At 43.2% G+C, this 14,476-nt stretch overlaps 3 protein-coding genes across 4 annotated transcripts in view; 1 reads left to right on the forward strand and 2 right to left on the reverse strand.

Annotated features, from left to right (window-relative positions):
• The window catches only part of pvalb7 (parvalbumin 7), a 30,887-nt gene extending 29,808 nt beyond the window's left edge, over positions 1-1,079 (forward strand). Inside the window, exon 5 of the mRNA XM_035636474.2 lies at positions 83-1,079. Coding sequence (XP_035492367.1) covers positions 83-108 — 26 coding nt within the window. The 3' untranslated portion in view covers positions 109-1,079. The remainder of the gene's footprint in view (positions 1-82) is intronic.
• baiap2l2b (BAR/IMD domain containing adaptor protein 2 like 2b) lies at positions 812-11,842 on the reverse strand. 2 transcript variants are annotated; one of them, XM_035636470.2, is made up of 14 exons: positions 11,473-11,842; positions 11,067-11,142; positions 10,789-10,875; positions 8,867-8,928; positions 8,204-8,275; positions 7,408-7,497; positions 7,166-7,297; positions 6,188-6,292; positions 5,069-5,171; positions 4,461-4,668; positions 3,866-3,931; positions 3,350-3,722; positions 3,220-3,263; positions 812-2,457 (listed from the first exon to the last, which is right to left on the reverse strand). In XM_035636470.2, exons 1-14 carry the CDS (start codon positions 11,524-11,526, stop codon positions 2,382-2,384), a joined length of 1,548 nt encoding a protein of 515 aa, XP_035492363.2. In that variant the 5' UTR covers positions 11,527-11,842; the 3' UTR covers positions 812-2,381. The 2 variants fall into 2 exon arrangements, with proteins under 2 accessions (XP_035492363.2, XP_035492364.2); XM_035636471.2 differs by having other exon boundaries at positions 3,350-3,677; positions 11,473-11,841.
• LOC118312129 (extracellular serine/threonine protein kinase FAM20C-like) overlaps positions 11,833-14,476 on the reverse strand; it is a 34,243-nt gene continuing 31,599 nt past the window's right edge. Inside the window, exons 8-11 of the mRNA XM_035636469.2 lie at positions 14,245-14,326; positions 14,073-14,132; positions 13,162-13,443; positions 11,833-11,958 (exon numbers count right to left, since the gene is read on the reverse strand). Of these exons, the coding sequence (XP_035492362.2) occupies positions 11,886-11,958; positions 13,162-13,443; positions 14,073-14,132; positions 14,245-14,326 (497 nt within the window). The 3' untranslated portion in view covers positions 11,833-11,885. The remainder of the gene's footprint in view (positions 11,959-13,161; positions 13,444-14,072; positions 14,133-14,244; positions 14,327-14,476) is intronic.

The raw sequence follows: 14,476 nt of genomic DNA on the forward strand, positions 1-14,476 counted from the left end.
CGCCGATAATACGTGTTTTCATATTCACGTTTGTCTCATTTTTTTGTGCATTTTTATTTTAATTCAACATTTTCTTTTTCAGAGTTTGAGGCCATGGTGCATGAGTAGGGGGAATAGCTCAACACCATCCCCCCGCCCCCCACACCACCTCTTCTACTTCCTCCTCCTCCTCCTTCATCCCTGCATTCATATCTTTGTACCTGCCACCGTCAAAAGTCCTCTCGCCTCTCTCTGGACCCCCCGAGCACGGAGTCAGACCGGACCTGCTCGCCGCACAACACGACCAGAGGATAAACGGGCCGACGGGGGAGTTCCCACGAGGAGAACAAACACAGGCAGAATAGGCACCGGTTTCATTTTCAAGTTTTTTTAAATATATATATATATATATATATATATATATATATATATATATATATATATATATATATTTATTCGCTCATGCCGTGTGGGTTTGATTTCATTAGGATAGTTGGTGGTCTCAAAACAGGTGGTGCTAGTGCTGTAGATGGCGTAGATGTTATACAGACTTCTTAAATCCTTCCTCTGTGTATTTCAGGTTGTGCATCTCGTCTGATTGGTTTTTACTTCTAGATGTTCACATAACCGTGCACTCTCCTCCCACCCTTCCTCCTCTTCCTCCTCCTCATCCACCTTCCCTCCCCTCACCTCACCTCACCTCCTCCTCACTCCCTGCCTCCGATCAGATGATGTAGTAAGTAAAATGATATATAAGACGAGCTGTGAAGAGGAAAAAAAAAGATCTGAGTGAGAAATGATAATAATGATAATAATGATAAATAAAAAAAGGTTGAGTAATAACTGTCTCTTTACTTGGTGTTGCACAAAACATGAAACTCACTAAATATACTGCAGTGAACAATGCAAAGCATGTCAATCACAGAACAGTGTCTACAGAATATTAAATACTGCGTTATGAATCAAATATGGACCAATTCAGATGTCAAACAAGTTTTTTGTGTTTAGATCTGTCATCATGGGTCTGTCCCCATTTCCCCCTCAGTGCTACGCCCGTGCTGCCGCTATCCAGGGGCAAGAAAAATAAAATTAAAAAGTGATGTAGGATGATTTGTTCCCCTCGGACAGAGCCGTGCTTCCTGTTTCCTCTTGATTCCACTTGAGAGTGGTGCTGATGTTTTCATCTACCTCTGAGCTAAAAGGTGCATAAACGTATTTAATATGAAGTCCAACTTTCATTTTTTTTTTACAAAGAGAAACAAACAACGGTCAACATCATGATTTTGTGATGTAGAAGTATAACAATATTACTACATTATTATGCTTTTTAGTACAAGAAATACCTCACCTTATCTTATACTGTACAAAAAAGGGAGCGTGTATGTTCCCTCAACTCTATGTTCCCTTATTCTTAGTTTCTCTCAAACATATGTTCCCTTAACCCTATATTCCCTCAGCCCTATGTTCCTTCAGTCCTATGTTCCTTCAGCCCTATGTTCCCTCAACTCTATGTTCCCTTATTCTTATTTTCTCTCAGACATATGTTCCTTCAGTACTATGTTCTTTCAGCCCTATGTTCCCTTAAACATATGTTCCCTCAACTCTATGTTCCCTTAACCCTATGTTCCCCTTCAACCTATTTTCCCTAAACTTTATGTTCCCTCAGACCTATGTTCCCTCAAACCTATGTTCCCTCAAACCTATGTTCCCTAACCCTATATGCTCCCTCAGCCCTATGTTCCCTCAAACCTATGTTCCATCAGCCCTATGTTCCTTCAGTCCTATGTTCCCTCAACTCTATGTTCCCTTATTCTTATTTTCTCTCAAACATATGTTCCCTCAGCCCTATGTTCCTTCAGCCCTATGTTCTTTCAGCCCTATGTTCCCTCAACCCTATGTTCCCTCAAACCTATGTTCCATTAACCCTATATGCTCCCTCAGCCCTATGTTCCCTCAGCCCTATGTTCTTTCAGCCCTAGGTTCCCTCAAACCTGTGTTCCCTCAAACCTATGTTCCCTCAGACCTATGTTCCCTCAGACCTATGTTCCCTCAACTCTATGTTCCCTTAGCTCTATGTTCCATCAGCCCTATATTCCCTTAACCCTACATGCTCCCTCTGCCCCGTGTTCCCTTAACCCTATGTCCCCTCACCCTAACCCTAACTTAGGGCCTAAAGTTGATGCGGGGGACATTTAATAGAAATGAGGGAACGTAGGGATGACCCCCCCCCCAGAAAAACTCCCCAAACCTCCGTCTGCCCCTCTGGCTCAAAGCCCTCACATCCCACAGACCTCGTTACAATCTGCAGAAACAAAAAATAAAGAATGCACATCCTGCCTCCACCACCTGATCTGGCAGCCTGGGTTACAAACGCTGCACCGCCTGAGTGCTGGGGGCGGGGGTCAGTGGATCCGAGGGGAAGATCTGTCGTCGGTCGTCGTGGGGCGAAGCTTCACAGTGGCGAACGGGTTCGTGCCCCTGAAACGAGAGGATGACGGAAAATGTCACACGACACCTCGTGCACTCAGCCGCTCGCTTTCCAACACAAAGAAATTCCAAATGGACGCACTGCAGGTTCGGAGAGCCGACACCGGCCGGAGGTCGGAGCGCGTGGGAGAGGTCCCACATTTTTCTTGAAAAACTCTAACTGAACAGGGCTTATTGATTTGAAATTTGTGGTTGGTCCATATTATTTTATTTATTTTTTATGGATCCATGTCACAGTCTACAGTATGTAGTTTGCTAAACTCTGATGAAATGTGTGGGAAAGAAAAGTATATCTGGATAAAATCTAGCCACATGTATAGAGACAACCACAAAATCTACAAAATAAATGTACTTCAACCTTAAAAGTCATCACATTACATTTGTATTAATAGTCCAATACCTTGGAACTATCATGATTTTTATCACAATTGAACTTCCCCAAAATGTGTTCAGGTTTTTCTTCTCACTGTGAACCTGCATATAAATGGAGATTTGAAGAGTTTACAATGAAATCCAGACAACTGCAACAGAAAACATCTCCACAACTCTTCATATTCCTGTTGACAGTATTCACACTATGGAATCAAGTTGTTCAATTAGGACCATTTCAGACAAATGGTTTTCCAGGTACAAACACTGATGAAACAAAAGATAATCCATACAAATAAGTCATATACAGTAGGTACCGAATTCATTACTTAGTCCAGGAAATGAAAACTGGAATTTGAAAACTGTATACACACTGAGAATTACCTGGGAAACAGAGGGTTGTCATGAGGCCCCTGGGGTGATAACGCCTGAGAAAAGAGACAAGTGTCAATGTGGGCAACCCCCAAAAAATAAAGAAAGTGAACCAGGATTAGTACCGGAGCAACTGTCGTACCTGGACATCAATCGCTGATTCACTCTTCCTCTCGGGGAGGGGGGAGATGGGATGAAAGTCTGCAGAGCCCCTTCTGAGATCCTGGCTCTGCGTGGGCGGCGGCGGCGGCGGAGGAGGCGGGTGTTCGTTGTAGCTCTTCGTCTGACCGAGCTTCATCTCCGTCACCGTCTCGGGGAGGGGGGAGATTGGCCGGAAGTCCACGGAGGCCCTGCGGATGGGCGTGGCCGGGGGCGGGACATCTCCGTAGCTCTTGCTCTCCGACTGCTCGGTGAAAGTGTCGGTGGGGTCGAGCAGATTGTTCATACTGTGGCTTCTTAGAGAGCCGCCGCTGAGGGGCACACGCAAGGACCGTACATTCAGCTTCTTGACACATCTGCTGGCAAACATCTTGGATTCATTCATTCCCGCGAGCGTCTCTCTCGACAACCGAGGTCGATGTGTCACACTGAAATCTGTCAGACGCCTGCAATTTACTCTGAATGAAAGCGCCGCTCAGTCCGACGGCGTTTCCCTCACCTTGTCGCCAAAGCGTCGGAGAAATCTTCAACGGGCGCCACGTAAGCGGCAGGGAACCAGCCCTGGCTGGAGGAGGCGAGACAAGAAACTGACGATGAGGCAACAGAAAGCATCAAACATGGGTTTTCATTTTGCTGCTCTCCTGTCAAATGGAAACCCAGAAAAAAACCATTTTTTTCATTTTGTCTCATAGTTTAAAATGGCAAAAAAAAAATAATAGTTTGACTTCCTGGTATATGAAAAGACACTTAAAGATCCAGGTGGGTCTCTACTGTACTTCCCATCTACCTCCTGTCAACACAAATGAGTCATTACAACCTTGCGTTGCTCGTGATTCATTGCCACAACTTCCACTAACATTTCTTTTCCACGTCTAATAATTAAAAAGCTTATTCATCTCTTGTCAATAATAAGAAGTCAGAAGGCGACAAAGGTGAAGCCGTTCCGCAGTTACGACCATAGCAATCAGTCCTCTGGATGTTGATGTAGTCACAAAAAATTCAACGCCAATGTTTAAAAAACAGGTGGAAACCATAACTCTATGGCTCCTGCACCTGCATCAATACACATTAATCTACTTTGCCTCTCCACCCACCGCAAGCTGCTGTCGGTGCGTCCGTACAGCCAGCCGTTGCGCGGCTCCTGCACCAGCACGGTGACGGTCTCTCCCCTGTTGAACGGCAGCAGCTTGGGGTTGGACGAGGACGGGTGAGACACCAGCGCTCTCATGGACCGGCCTCCTCCGAGGCCCAGCGACTCGCCCACCGAGCTGGAGCGGGAGCGGCTGGGGAGAGGCGACGGCGCTGGGGAGGGGGTGGAGAAAAAAGATGGAGGAGGAACAGAAAGAAAGAGATAAATAGAAGAAAAAAAAAAGGAAGCAATATTACATGAGTTCATAACGTGACAATGTACAGAATAGCAGCTAGTGGTTGTTAAATAATTGATCTAAACTCACTAAATATACTGCAGTGAACAATGCAAAGCATGTCAATCACAGAACAGTGTGTACAGAATATTAAATACTGCGTTATGAATCAAATATGGACCAATTCAGATCTGTCAAATCAGATCTTCATCCCATCACGAAAACAAAAATCTGATTTGGGAATCATGGGTCTGTCCCCCTTTGCATCTGCGGCTGTCGAATTATGTTCATATAGTATTGACGTGCAGGTATTGTGACGAGTACTGTATACCTCCCACCTCTAGAGGGCACTCTGCCCAGCGCCTGTTGCTCCCTCCTGGCCCAGGACATGTCCTCATCTCGGGCTACTGTCTGCAGCAGGGAGCTCACCGAGCCTCGCAGCTGGTCAGACACATCATACAAAATAAATAAACTAGGTGAAGAAACTGCTGAGAAAACTCTGTTAGCACTTTTTTTTTTCTTTTCACTGCAGCAGGTCTCGACCAATAGGAAGTTGGTGCTGCTGTGGGATTCAGTAGGAGGAGCCACATGTTGGTCCACTGTTGGAAATACGTCACACTTATGGTGCTATTATCAGTGTATTATCAGTAACTTTGTAGAGGGTTTACAGTTACACAATATCGACTGTACTGTACCACTGGGCGCGCTATAATTTGGCTCACATGAGAGCAAAAGGACATTTTTTGATATCAAAAAGACACAAAGCTTCTTGACAAAAGCTGTGACACGTGTCACAAAACTGTGATTCCTTTGGCTAATTCAAAATAAGTTCACTGTAACAATCTCATTTTTTCAAACTAAAGGGGGAAAAAAAAATCCTTATTCCTATTTGGCAACTCACTGGGCCGAAATTTGAGAATTTACAGTGCTGTGAATTAGAGCCAGCCTGATGTATCGGTTGGTGCTTATGTTTAGCGATATGAAATATTTTTTTGTACAGAACAAATAATGTAAATGTAATGTAAAAAATAATTCATTTTTATTAACTTAATTCAAGTTCTATATATTTGGTTGTACTTGTGTTTTCTTTTTATTCATAGTTATTTATTATCAAGTTTGTGGTTAAACCAAAATTTTAAGCCACAATTACAGATCTTTGTCATAAAGGTTTGATAACGAATCTATATATATATATATATATATCTATATATATATAGATATATATGTATATCTATATATATATCTGCCGATGTATCGGTATCAGAAAGCTTGTGCTCCGTAATATATATGACTGATAATCTGCGTCGGCCCCCAAAAGATCCACAAGGGTCGGGCTCCAACAGTGAATACAGCAGGGTGTTTAGTTACATGATGTCAGTGCATTGAACACTAATGTACTGAATTATAATTTTCCCAAGGACAAGACCATTTGACCGAACCAGGTCATGCGTCGGCACCTGTGCCTCCTGGTCCACGTGAGTGGGCGTCCGCGGCCTGGACCCCCTGGTCTCGTTCACCTTCTCCTTCCATCCGTCGGCCTTCTGCTGAAGAGACGCACCGGTCTGAGGACAAGAGGAGAGAGGCGAGAGGCGAGCGCCTGGTTACAGTAAACCTCCGCCTGGTCAGGCGGAAAGAGAAATTGAGCAGAAACGCTTCAGTAGATTAGAACGACGGACACACCGGTGGCGGGGGTTTTAGATAATCGAGCAAATTAACATGATTCCCCCGTGATGGGTGGAATCACGGTCACGATGGCCTGCAGCTGTCGCTGAAACGATGATGTTGACCTCAGTTAAACCACTACTTCACCTGGCAATGACCTCTGCATTATAGCACTTGAAATCATATTTATGAAAATCACAGATTAAGTATTATTAACAGTATCCAATGTATACCATAAAGAAGTCAAACAATATACAAACTTTTTTTTTTTTTTGTACAGTTATTCATTTATTTTGCCGAATTTTTCATGATTGCATAAATTGAAGAGTCTCAATGTGCAATTTACTTTTTAAAAATAATGCCAAAAGTCCAATTTATAAATAATTACATAACAATGAACTTTTTTTGTTTTTACATTCCAGCAGAGCACAATATCATTTAAAAATAAATGAATTTTTTTCGGTGCATCCCTGTCTCATTAGTGAACTTCCCATTTATTTTTTAGGTGTAATCATCTGTTTGCTTTTTGATCAAGTCGTCTGAACTTAACCTGCTCAGGTGCATCTCAACAATTTCGAAGTGCGCCAGCTTTGAAAGACCAAAATGAAGGAAGGAGAAAAAAAAGCCAGTGTTGGCTCCACTGCTGCTTGTTTCACTTTGTGAGTCGGGCCACAGGAGGAGGCTCGTCGCCCGGCTGCTGCTCGGGCTTCCCCCGCTTGTCGTGTGTGTGTGATGGCACTGACAAGTGTGTAGATGTGTTTGTTGCGTGTTACCTTGTTTATGAGGAAGAGCAGTGACTGAGTGAGGCCACAGTGTTTCTCTGCCAGGAAGCGATACCTCCTCTCCTCCTCCTTGAGGATCTCTTGCTGGCTTTGCCTCAGGTACTGCATGTACTCACTGTTCTCCTAAAAAAACAACAACACACACACACACACACACACACACAGAAGATGATACATACACATTGGTGCAGAAGTGGAGCTTCGTGACTGTGTGCATGTGCATGTGGTCGTACCAGAGAGTCTCTGTAGGCTCCTCGTCGGAGCTGTTTCTCCAAAACCTCTGCCTGGTTCCTCACCTCCAGCTCGTACACTCTGCGACTTCCCTGCAGCACAGGAAACAGTTTGACTTTTAAAAAAAAAAAAATTCCTGAATTTGTTGACACTTAGTTTTTTGCTCAAACGCTTGGATTGGTCTTATTAAGAACAGCACGAGTGCAAACCTGAGCAAGATAATTTTTTCTGTACTACAACGGCTGGCCGGTTACACTGCTTGACTTTGGTACGGAAGGTCGGGGGGTTCAACGGTGCCTTTCTTTTGTAATGCACTGTGTAATTTTTGTAATTTTCTGGCGGCATCTGGTGGTAAATTTGCAAACCGCAACCAACTGAGCAACCGACAGGGGACACTTTATGGTGGCGCAACGCCGATTCCATTTCTGGTTCCCGGCAGCGTCTGACAATTTGACCCGAACGCCCGGCCAGGGCGTGGCTGAAACCTTAATGCGACCTGCCTACCTCTGATAAGATGGAAACTGAAAATAATAGAGTAAAAAAACGCACGTCGCTTTGAACAAAAGTGTCAGCTAAATGAACAAAATGTAAAAATTCTGACATAAATCTGAGAGAATATTTCCTGCCTGTTAAGCAAATGACAAAAACACTATTGATGAATGTGGAGAATGAAGAATTTAACATGTAGTTACAGTAATATATTCATGCAGACCTTTCACAAAGTATATGCTGCAAAATAGAAGAGCTGCAAATGATAAAATACAGAAACATATTCTCTATCCCTCTCTGTGAACTCACGTCGATGTATTCCTCGTCCAGCTTCACATTCTTCTCCATGGCCTGCAGCACCTCCACTTGGAACCATCGAAACTGTCGCACGGAGAAAAACAACCGTCCCAGTGATGCAGCCGAGTTGCTATGGAAACTGTATTTTCAAACTGTAGTCTACATTGTCAGGTTGAATCTAAAGGCAAATGCGCCCCTTCATCAGGATTATCAGAATCAATTTTAATCAAGCAGTGAATTAAAGACGGACCTGGCCGTCCAAAAGTTTTAATGTGAGGTTTACCTTTGATCCACCACTTGGGTAAAATGCGAATGATTGTATTTCTCAATATGCCATATTATTGTTACAAATTATTCTGTTCCATGTTTTTTTCCCGGCTCCAGTCAACAACGTCTATCGACATACAGCATTTATGGTAAACGTTGATTCTGTGTAGTAAAACTTTCCATACACCTGTTTTATCAAGATGAATTTGACACATGGGGAACTATTTTTTTGTCCGTGCCCATTTTTCATGTTTTTTCATATTCATATTTATTTTAAATCTCATCAACACATTTACGTATCATCTATCATTTACTAAAAATAAAATTATTAAAATGTATGTGATTTTACAGACTGTTTTTTTGGGGGTTTATGAACATAACAAGTATTGACTGAAGACGTAGACTGACCACTCCCTCCATCTCTGCAGTGAGTCTCCTCTGTGTGTCCGATATTTGGATCAGGACGTCCCCTGTATTAGACCAAAAAAAGAAAAATCTTGGATTACTCAGACACTTGACCAGATTAACACACACATAACATGAAAATGTAATCTTGATGTAAGAACAAAAATGGCCGATTGAAGTACGTTCACATTCATTTAGATTCAATTTAAAGCTACAGTTTGTAAAATTTAGAAGAACTTACACATAGAAATTGAATATATTGTCCATAGCTATGTGTTCATATATGTATAATCACAATGTTTTTTCGTCAGCTCTGAATGAGTTAAGTATAGTTACATGAGGTGGACCCGACCTCCGTGTGAGTCGCCATGTTTGCTACGTCGTGTTGAATACGGTTGTTGCACAAAACGTTCCAGAATACGTCGCATTCTCGTTGAATTGTCAGACGCTGCCGGAAACCGGAAAAATTGAATCAGGGGTGCGCCAGCATAAAGTGTCCCCTTTCGGTTGCTCAGTTGGTTTGCAACTTTACCACCAGATGCCACAAAAAAATTACAAAAAATTACACACTGTAGCTTTAAGTGCATTACAAAATAAAGGCACCGTATTTTGAGTGGGTGCATCAGTAATCTGAAATGTGACTTGAACACTTTAACAGTTCTTTGGCTCTTACTCGCTGGACTGTTAAGCTAGTGGAAAGTTATAGCCGAGCCCCTTTGTGCTCCGGGTGCCTCTGGTCTTGTCTATTGTCACGGACTCTGGTTGAACTAATGAACTGAGTGCAGCTGAAAGACCGTCCCAATGTATAATTCAGGGGGCCGTCACTCAATAGGGCCCCGGGTCACGCTGTGGCTCCCCGACCTTCTCCAGTTAGCCGACCTGGCAGCACCACGTGTCTCGAGCTACTAGCCATGCTTGTGTGTGGGCCCGGCCACTCTCGACAGGGAAGGGTTAGCATATCGCTAATTACGGCCAACAATGCCATCGCACGTCCCCCGGGGTCGGAGTGAAACACACACACACACACACACACACACACACACACACACAGGTCATTTTATAAGTTTATGAGTGTATGAGGTATTTTACAACGGAGAATGTGTTAGTATTGGTGCTGCAACTAACGATTATTTTCATAATCGATTAATAGATTAGTTGTTTGGTCCATTAAATGTCAAAAAAAAAGGAATTGTGTTTCCCAAATCCCAAGACGATGTTTTTTTTTTCTCCACACACCAAATATATGTAGTTCACCGTCACGGAGGAGCAAAGAAATCAGAAAATATTGACATTGAAGAAGCCGAAATCAGAGAATTTAGACTTTTCTTCACAGCGTTTATGTCACACGTCATGGCTGAAAAACATCACTGCAACTGTTGAGAAAAGTAGATGCTGAATGTTGCATGATGTTTTCTTTGTTTAAAGGCCCGTAGTTTGCAGGGATGAGACATATCAAGGGTCAACGCTCTTCTGAGGAGTTTTGTGCCCAACAAGAGGCTTTGTCGTTGAAGTCCACATTCGGAAATTCAGTGTTGCCCAGGCAATGTTCACGGTGATCGAGCAAATAGCTAAGAAGCTAACACCGAATTCAAAGGGATAATTTGTTGAAGAGCCTTGTTGGCACTGGACAAAGTGTCAGTCTGTCTCAATAAGCGTCACCGGGTGGATGACTGATATTGGATTTGGATTTTTGTGCGTTGAATCATTAGCAATCATCATCATCCTCACTACCATCTGACATCAGGGGCCTCATCAAAGAGAAGCAGGAGAGAGGCCTGTTTGATATACGTGATCACATATTCAGTGTGGACCGCGAGGGACGTTATGAAATTTCAGTTCTGTTTCAGTGATGACTGCTACAAATTAAATGTTAACGCGGTCATGGAAAGACTGAGTAATCAATCAAGACACACACACACACTTACCCAGAGAGCGAGAGGAGAGTGTGTGAAGAGCCTGGTCACCCATCTTAGCCACAGCACTGAAGTAGGCCTCACTGCAAACAGCTAAGGCTGCAGTAAACACACATATGGGCACATTATCCACATATTAAGCACTTTTCAAATATTAAACATTATAAACCTAGAAGCTTTGAAGTAAGATCAAGACTACTTTTAATTGAGTCTCTCACACACACACACACACACACACACACACAGTCTCATTTAATCACCAACCCTTGTCACTCCTCAAGCTCACTCACCTTGGAAAGCTTTGACGTAGCTGTTTCCAAGAGCAACAAGCTTCTGGAGGCCTGGATTGAAGTGCTCCATCAGGTTCTACCAACACGCACGCACGCACGCACGCACGCACGCACGCACGCACGCACGCACGCGCACACACACACGCACGCACGCACGCACGCACGCGCACACACACACACACACACACACACACACACACACACACACAAAGAAGAGTTAACACAAACAGACCGACATGCCAAAAGAACAATGTATAACGTAAGCTCACACTACAGATGCTGGGATTTAAAATCTGATCTTCTGCCGGGCCTCATTTAAATATAAAGTGCATCATAGTTTCTTTGTCCCATTTTAAATGATGTATCATACAACCCACGTGACACGACGCAGACGATGTAAACTCACCGAGTAGACGGTCAAAGTGGATTTGTGCAGCTGGTCACTGCTGGCTCCTGACATTCTGACCAGTTGTGAGGGAAATTAACGTCGAACAAAGAAAAAAAAAAAGAGTCTTGAAAAATTAAATGTCAGAGACAAAACAAACTTGTGTGAAGACTCTGTAATCCCATCCGAACTTCTGACGAAGCGTTTCTTCGCCCTGCGTGTACGAGCGTCGCCCTGAACGAGGTCCCACTGTTTCAGCCGTTTGTTCCCGAAGACCAATGACACCTCTCTCTCTCTCTCGCTCTCTTTCCCTTCTTCCATTCGTCAACGTGCCTCTTTGTCGTCAGCAGGTTTCGTGGAAATAGCGAGCAAGTGAACAAGGCTGAAAGAGGAAAAGGGAGCAGGTGCCATCGATACGACCCAGGCCGGGTGAATTATTGATCGCGGAGGAGGACAGGCGGCTGTGGTGTCGACTCACACCTCAACTCTGGTGAAACAAACAGCCGACTGAAAAAGAAAAAGAAAAGTTGCATTTCAAGTTACCATATTGTGGGAATGCAAATATATTATTTGAGAAGTTTCAAGACGCATACTGTGCAGGTTCATCATTGACGTCGTCTGTCTGTCTGTCCATCACACACACACACACACACACACACACACACACACACACACACACACACACACACACACACACACACACACACACACACACACACACACACACACACACACACACCTTCATGTTGAATCCAGATGAAAGCCACGATGTCAAGTTGTCAGTAACACACAGAGGAGAGCGAAATAATAATAATTGAGAAGGTGCAATTCAAAATGTTCGAAGTTTGCTCCTGCACTGGTTTCTGTTTTACAGGGCCGTTGGACTCAGACGGATCAATATGTTCATGTGAGTAATAATGAATTAGTCATAAAACCTGAGCAAATGTAACTGTCATTCCTTAATTTATTGTTAACAAATATTGGCTCATAATAACGCAAAAATAAACAGCGAGACAAATGTTGTTGTTGGGTTCCATTTTTCAATTTGCCTTCATTAGGCTGTTTGTGAATTATTCTTGTTATTATCTTCAGAATTTATTGTTACAGTAGTGATCGCAATATTATTTCAAATATGGAGGAAATGGAGAAACAAATTAGGATAGTAAATTCATCTTTATATATTCTGTACATAGAAGTATTACTTGCATTGGAAAAAAAGTACTTGGGTTGATTTTTCTGAAAAGTGACATTATCTGTAAGTTACTATTGATTTGATAGCTACACATTTCTTTGTTAATAGTGAGGGAAATTATTATTGTCACATACAATGCATAAAAAAACACGAAGAAAATAATCTGCATGTGTATTTTTAAACATTTAACTTTGAAAAAAAAAATCACATTTCGAAGCATCAGCTTTTCAATTACATGTAAAACTAATTACAAAAACATTTTTTTTGTATTTCTGAAATTTTACTTCTAATACCTGAAAATGGTAACTTTCAAAGTGATTTGAGATGGCACTGCATTTTCTGCATGTGACGCCAATGGGGGTTTTTCAAAATAACATTCCTTCCTGATGTTTTATCTTATCTTAACAACTAACTTTATTGTAACAGGAACAGTGGAAATATAAATATAAGCCATTTAAGTCCTGCTGTGGTGTGATGACATTAAAGCATCGTGCGACGGATGTGTGAGGCTGCTCTACCCAGCGGGAGCGACCATGTCTTTCAAGTAGGCCGTGTCATCAAAGATGACCTCATCGCCGCCGTCCTCGCTCTGTCGCCTCTGGCAGCGACTCACCGCCTCCAGCACGGTTTCCAGACGGCGGTCGAGAGCGGCCAGGTGACGCTCCGACAGCAGCGGGGCCACGCCGCCGCCGCCGCCGCCGCCGAGGGGGTCGCGGGACAGCGAGGCCCGCATGGCGTCGCTGAGGCGATACTGAGGCAGGGACAGGAGACGCAGGCGGAGCCAAGTGGAGTGACGGATTCTGGAGGGAGATTTAGACAAAAAGTGAGACGTGTGTGAGAGAGTGTAGGACCGGACGAGGGAGAAAATGGCGGCAGCGGCACATGTGGAGGTAAAGCATGAAGGACATTCTTTCCGGCAGCTGCTAAACTATCAACCGATCTCCCTTTTTTTATGTTTTGAAGCACAAACAATTGCACAAATCCGGATTAATCTCAATTGTGCTAAAAGGAATTGGAGCCGATTGTGGGAAGAGCTCGTCCTCACATCTGCAGGGTTCATGCACCTTCTCCAAAGTCAAATTCAAGCACCTTTCAAGCATTGTCAAGGTCAATTTTCCAGAAACTTACAGGTTTGGTAAATTACATATTTCTACGAATACATTCATTTAAAGAGATGGTATTATGCCATAAACAACCAAAATAGTGTTTCTCAATAACAGAAGGATAAGAAATTAAAGGACACAAGTTTTAAAATGTGTTGTTTGTTTTGAAAAAAAAAAAATCAGATACAATTCAAGCATTTTCAAGCACTTTATCCAAAATTCAAGCACTTGTCAACCTTGACAACACAACTATACAATTCAAGCACTTTCAAGGATTTCAAGCACCCGTACGAACCCTGCCTTTGATCACATTCTTCCGTTTGTACCTGCAGCACTGCTCGAGTGGAGCCAAGATGGACGGCTCGTCTTTGGAGTGACGCCCGAATCTGCGGCGAGAACGCCCAAAGTCGGTTAAGTCGCGATTTGCAGCCATCAAACTAAAAAATAAAAAAAAACATAAACACTGCTCATGAGAACGATTGAGAGAGAAACACTTGCCCTCTCCCGTTGTCGAGGTGCAACATAAAAGTGTTGTTGCCAAACTTCTCGAAGGTCTCGTAGTGGTGTCTGTCCATGTTGCCTGCGGGAAGAGGAGGAAGACATTCAGTTGCTGGAACACGGCAGCTGCTGTAAATCTCCTTTGATGCGTTAAAATCATAAAGTAACACATTTGTCGGCTGTATGGTTCGTCTTCAATACTTTAGATCAACAATTAGAAATGATTCAATAA

This window comes from Scophthalmus maximus, chromosome 8 (genome assembly GCF_022379125.1).
Source record: "Scophthalmus maximus strain ysfricsl-2021 chromosome 8, ASM2237912v1, whole genome shotgun sequence".
NCBI lineage: Eukaryota > Metazoa > Chordata > Actinopteri > Pleuronectiformes > Scophthalmidae > Scophthalmus > Scophthalmus maximus.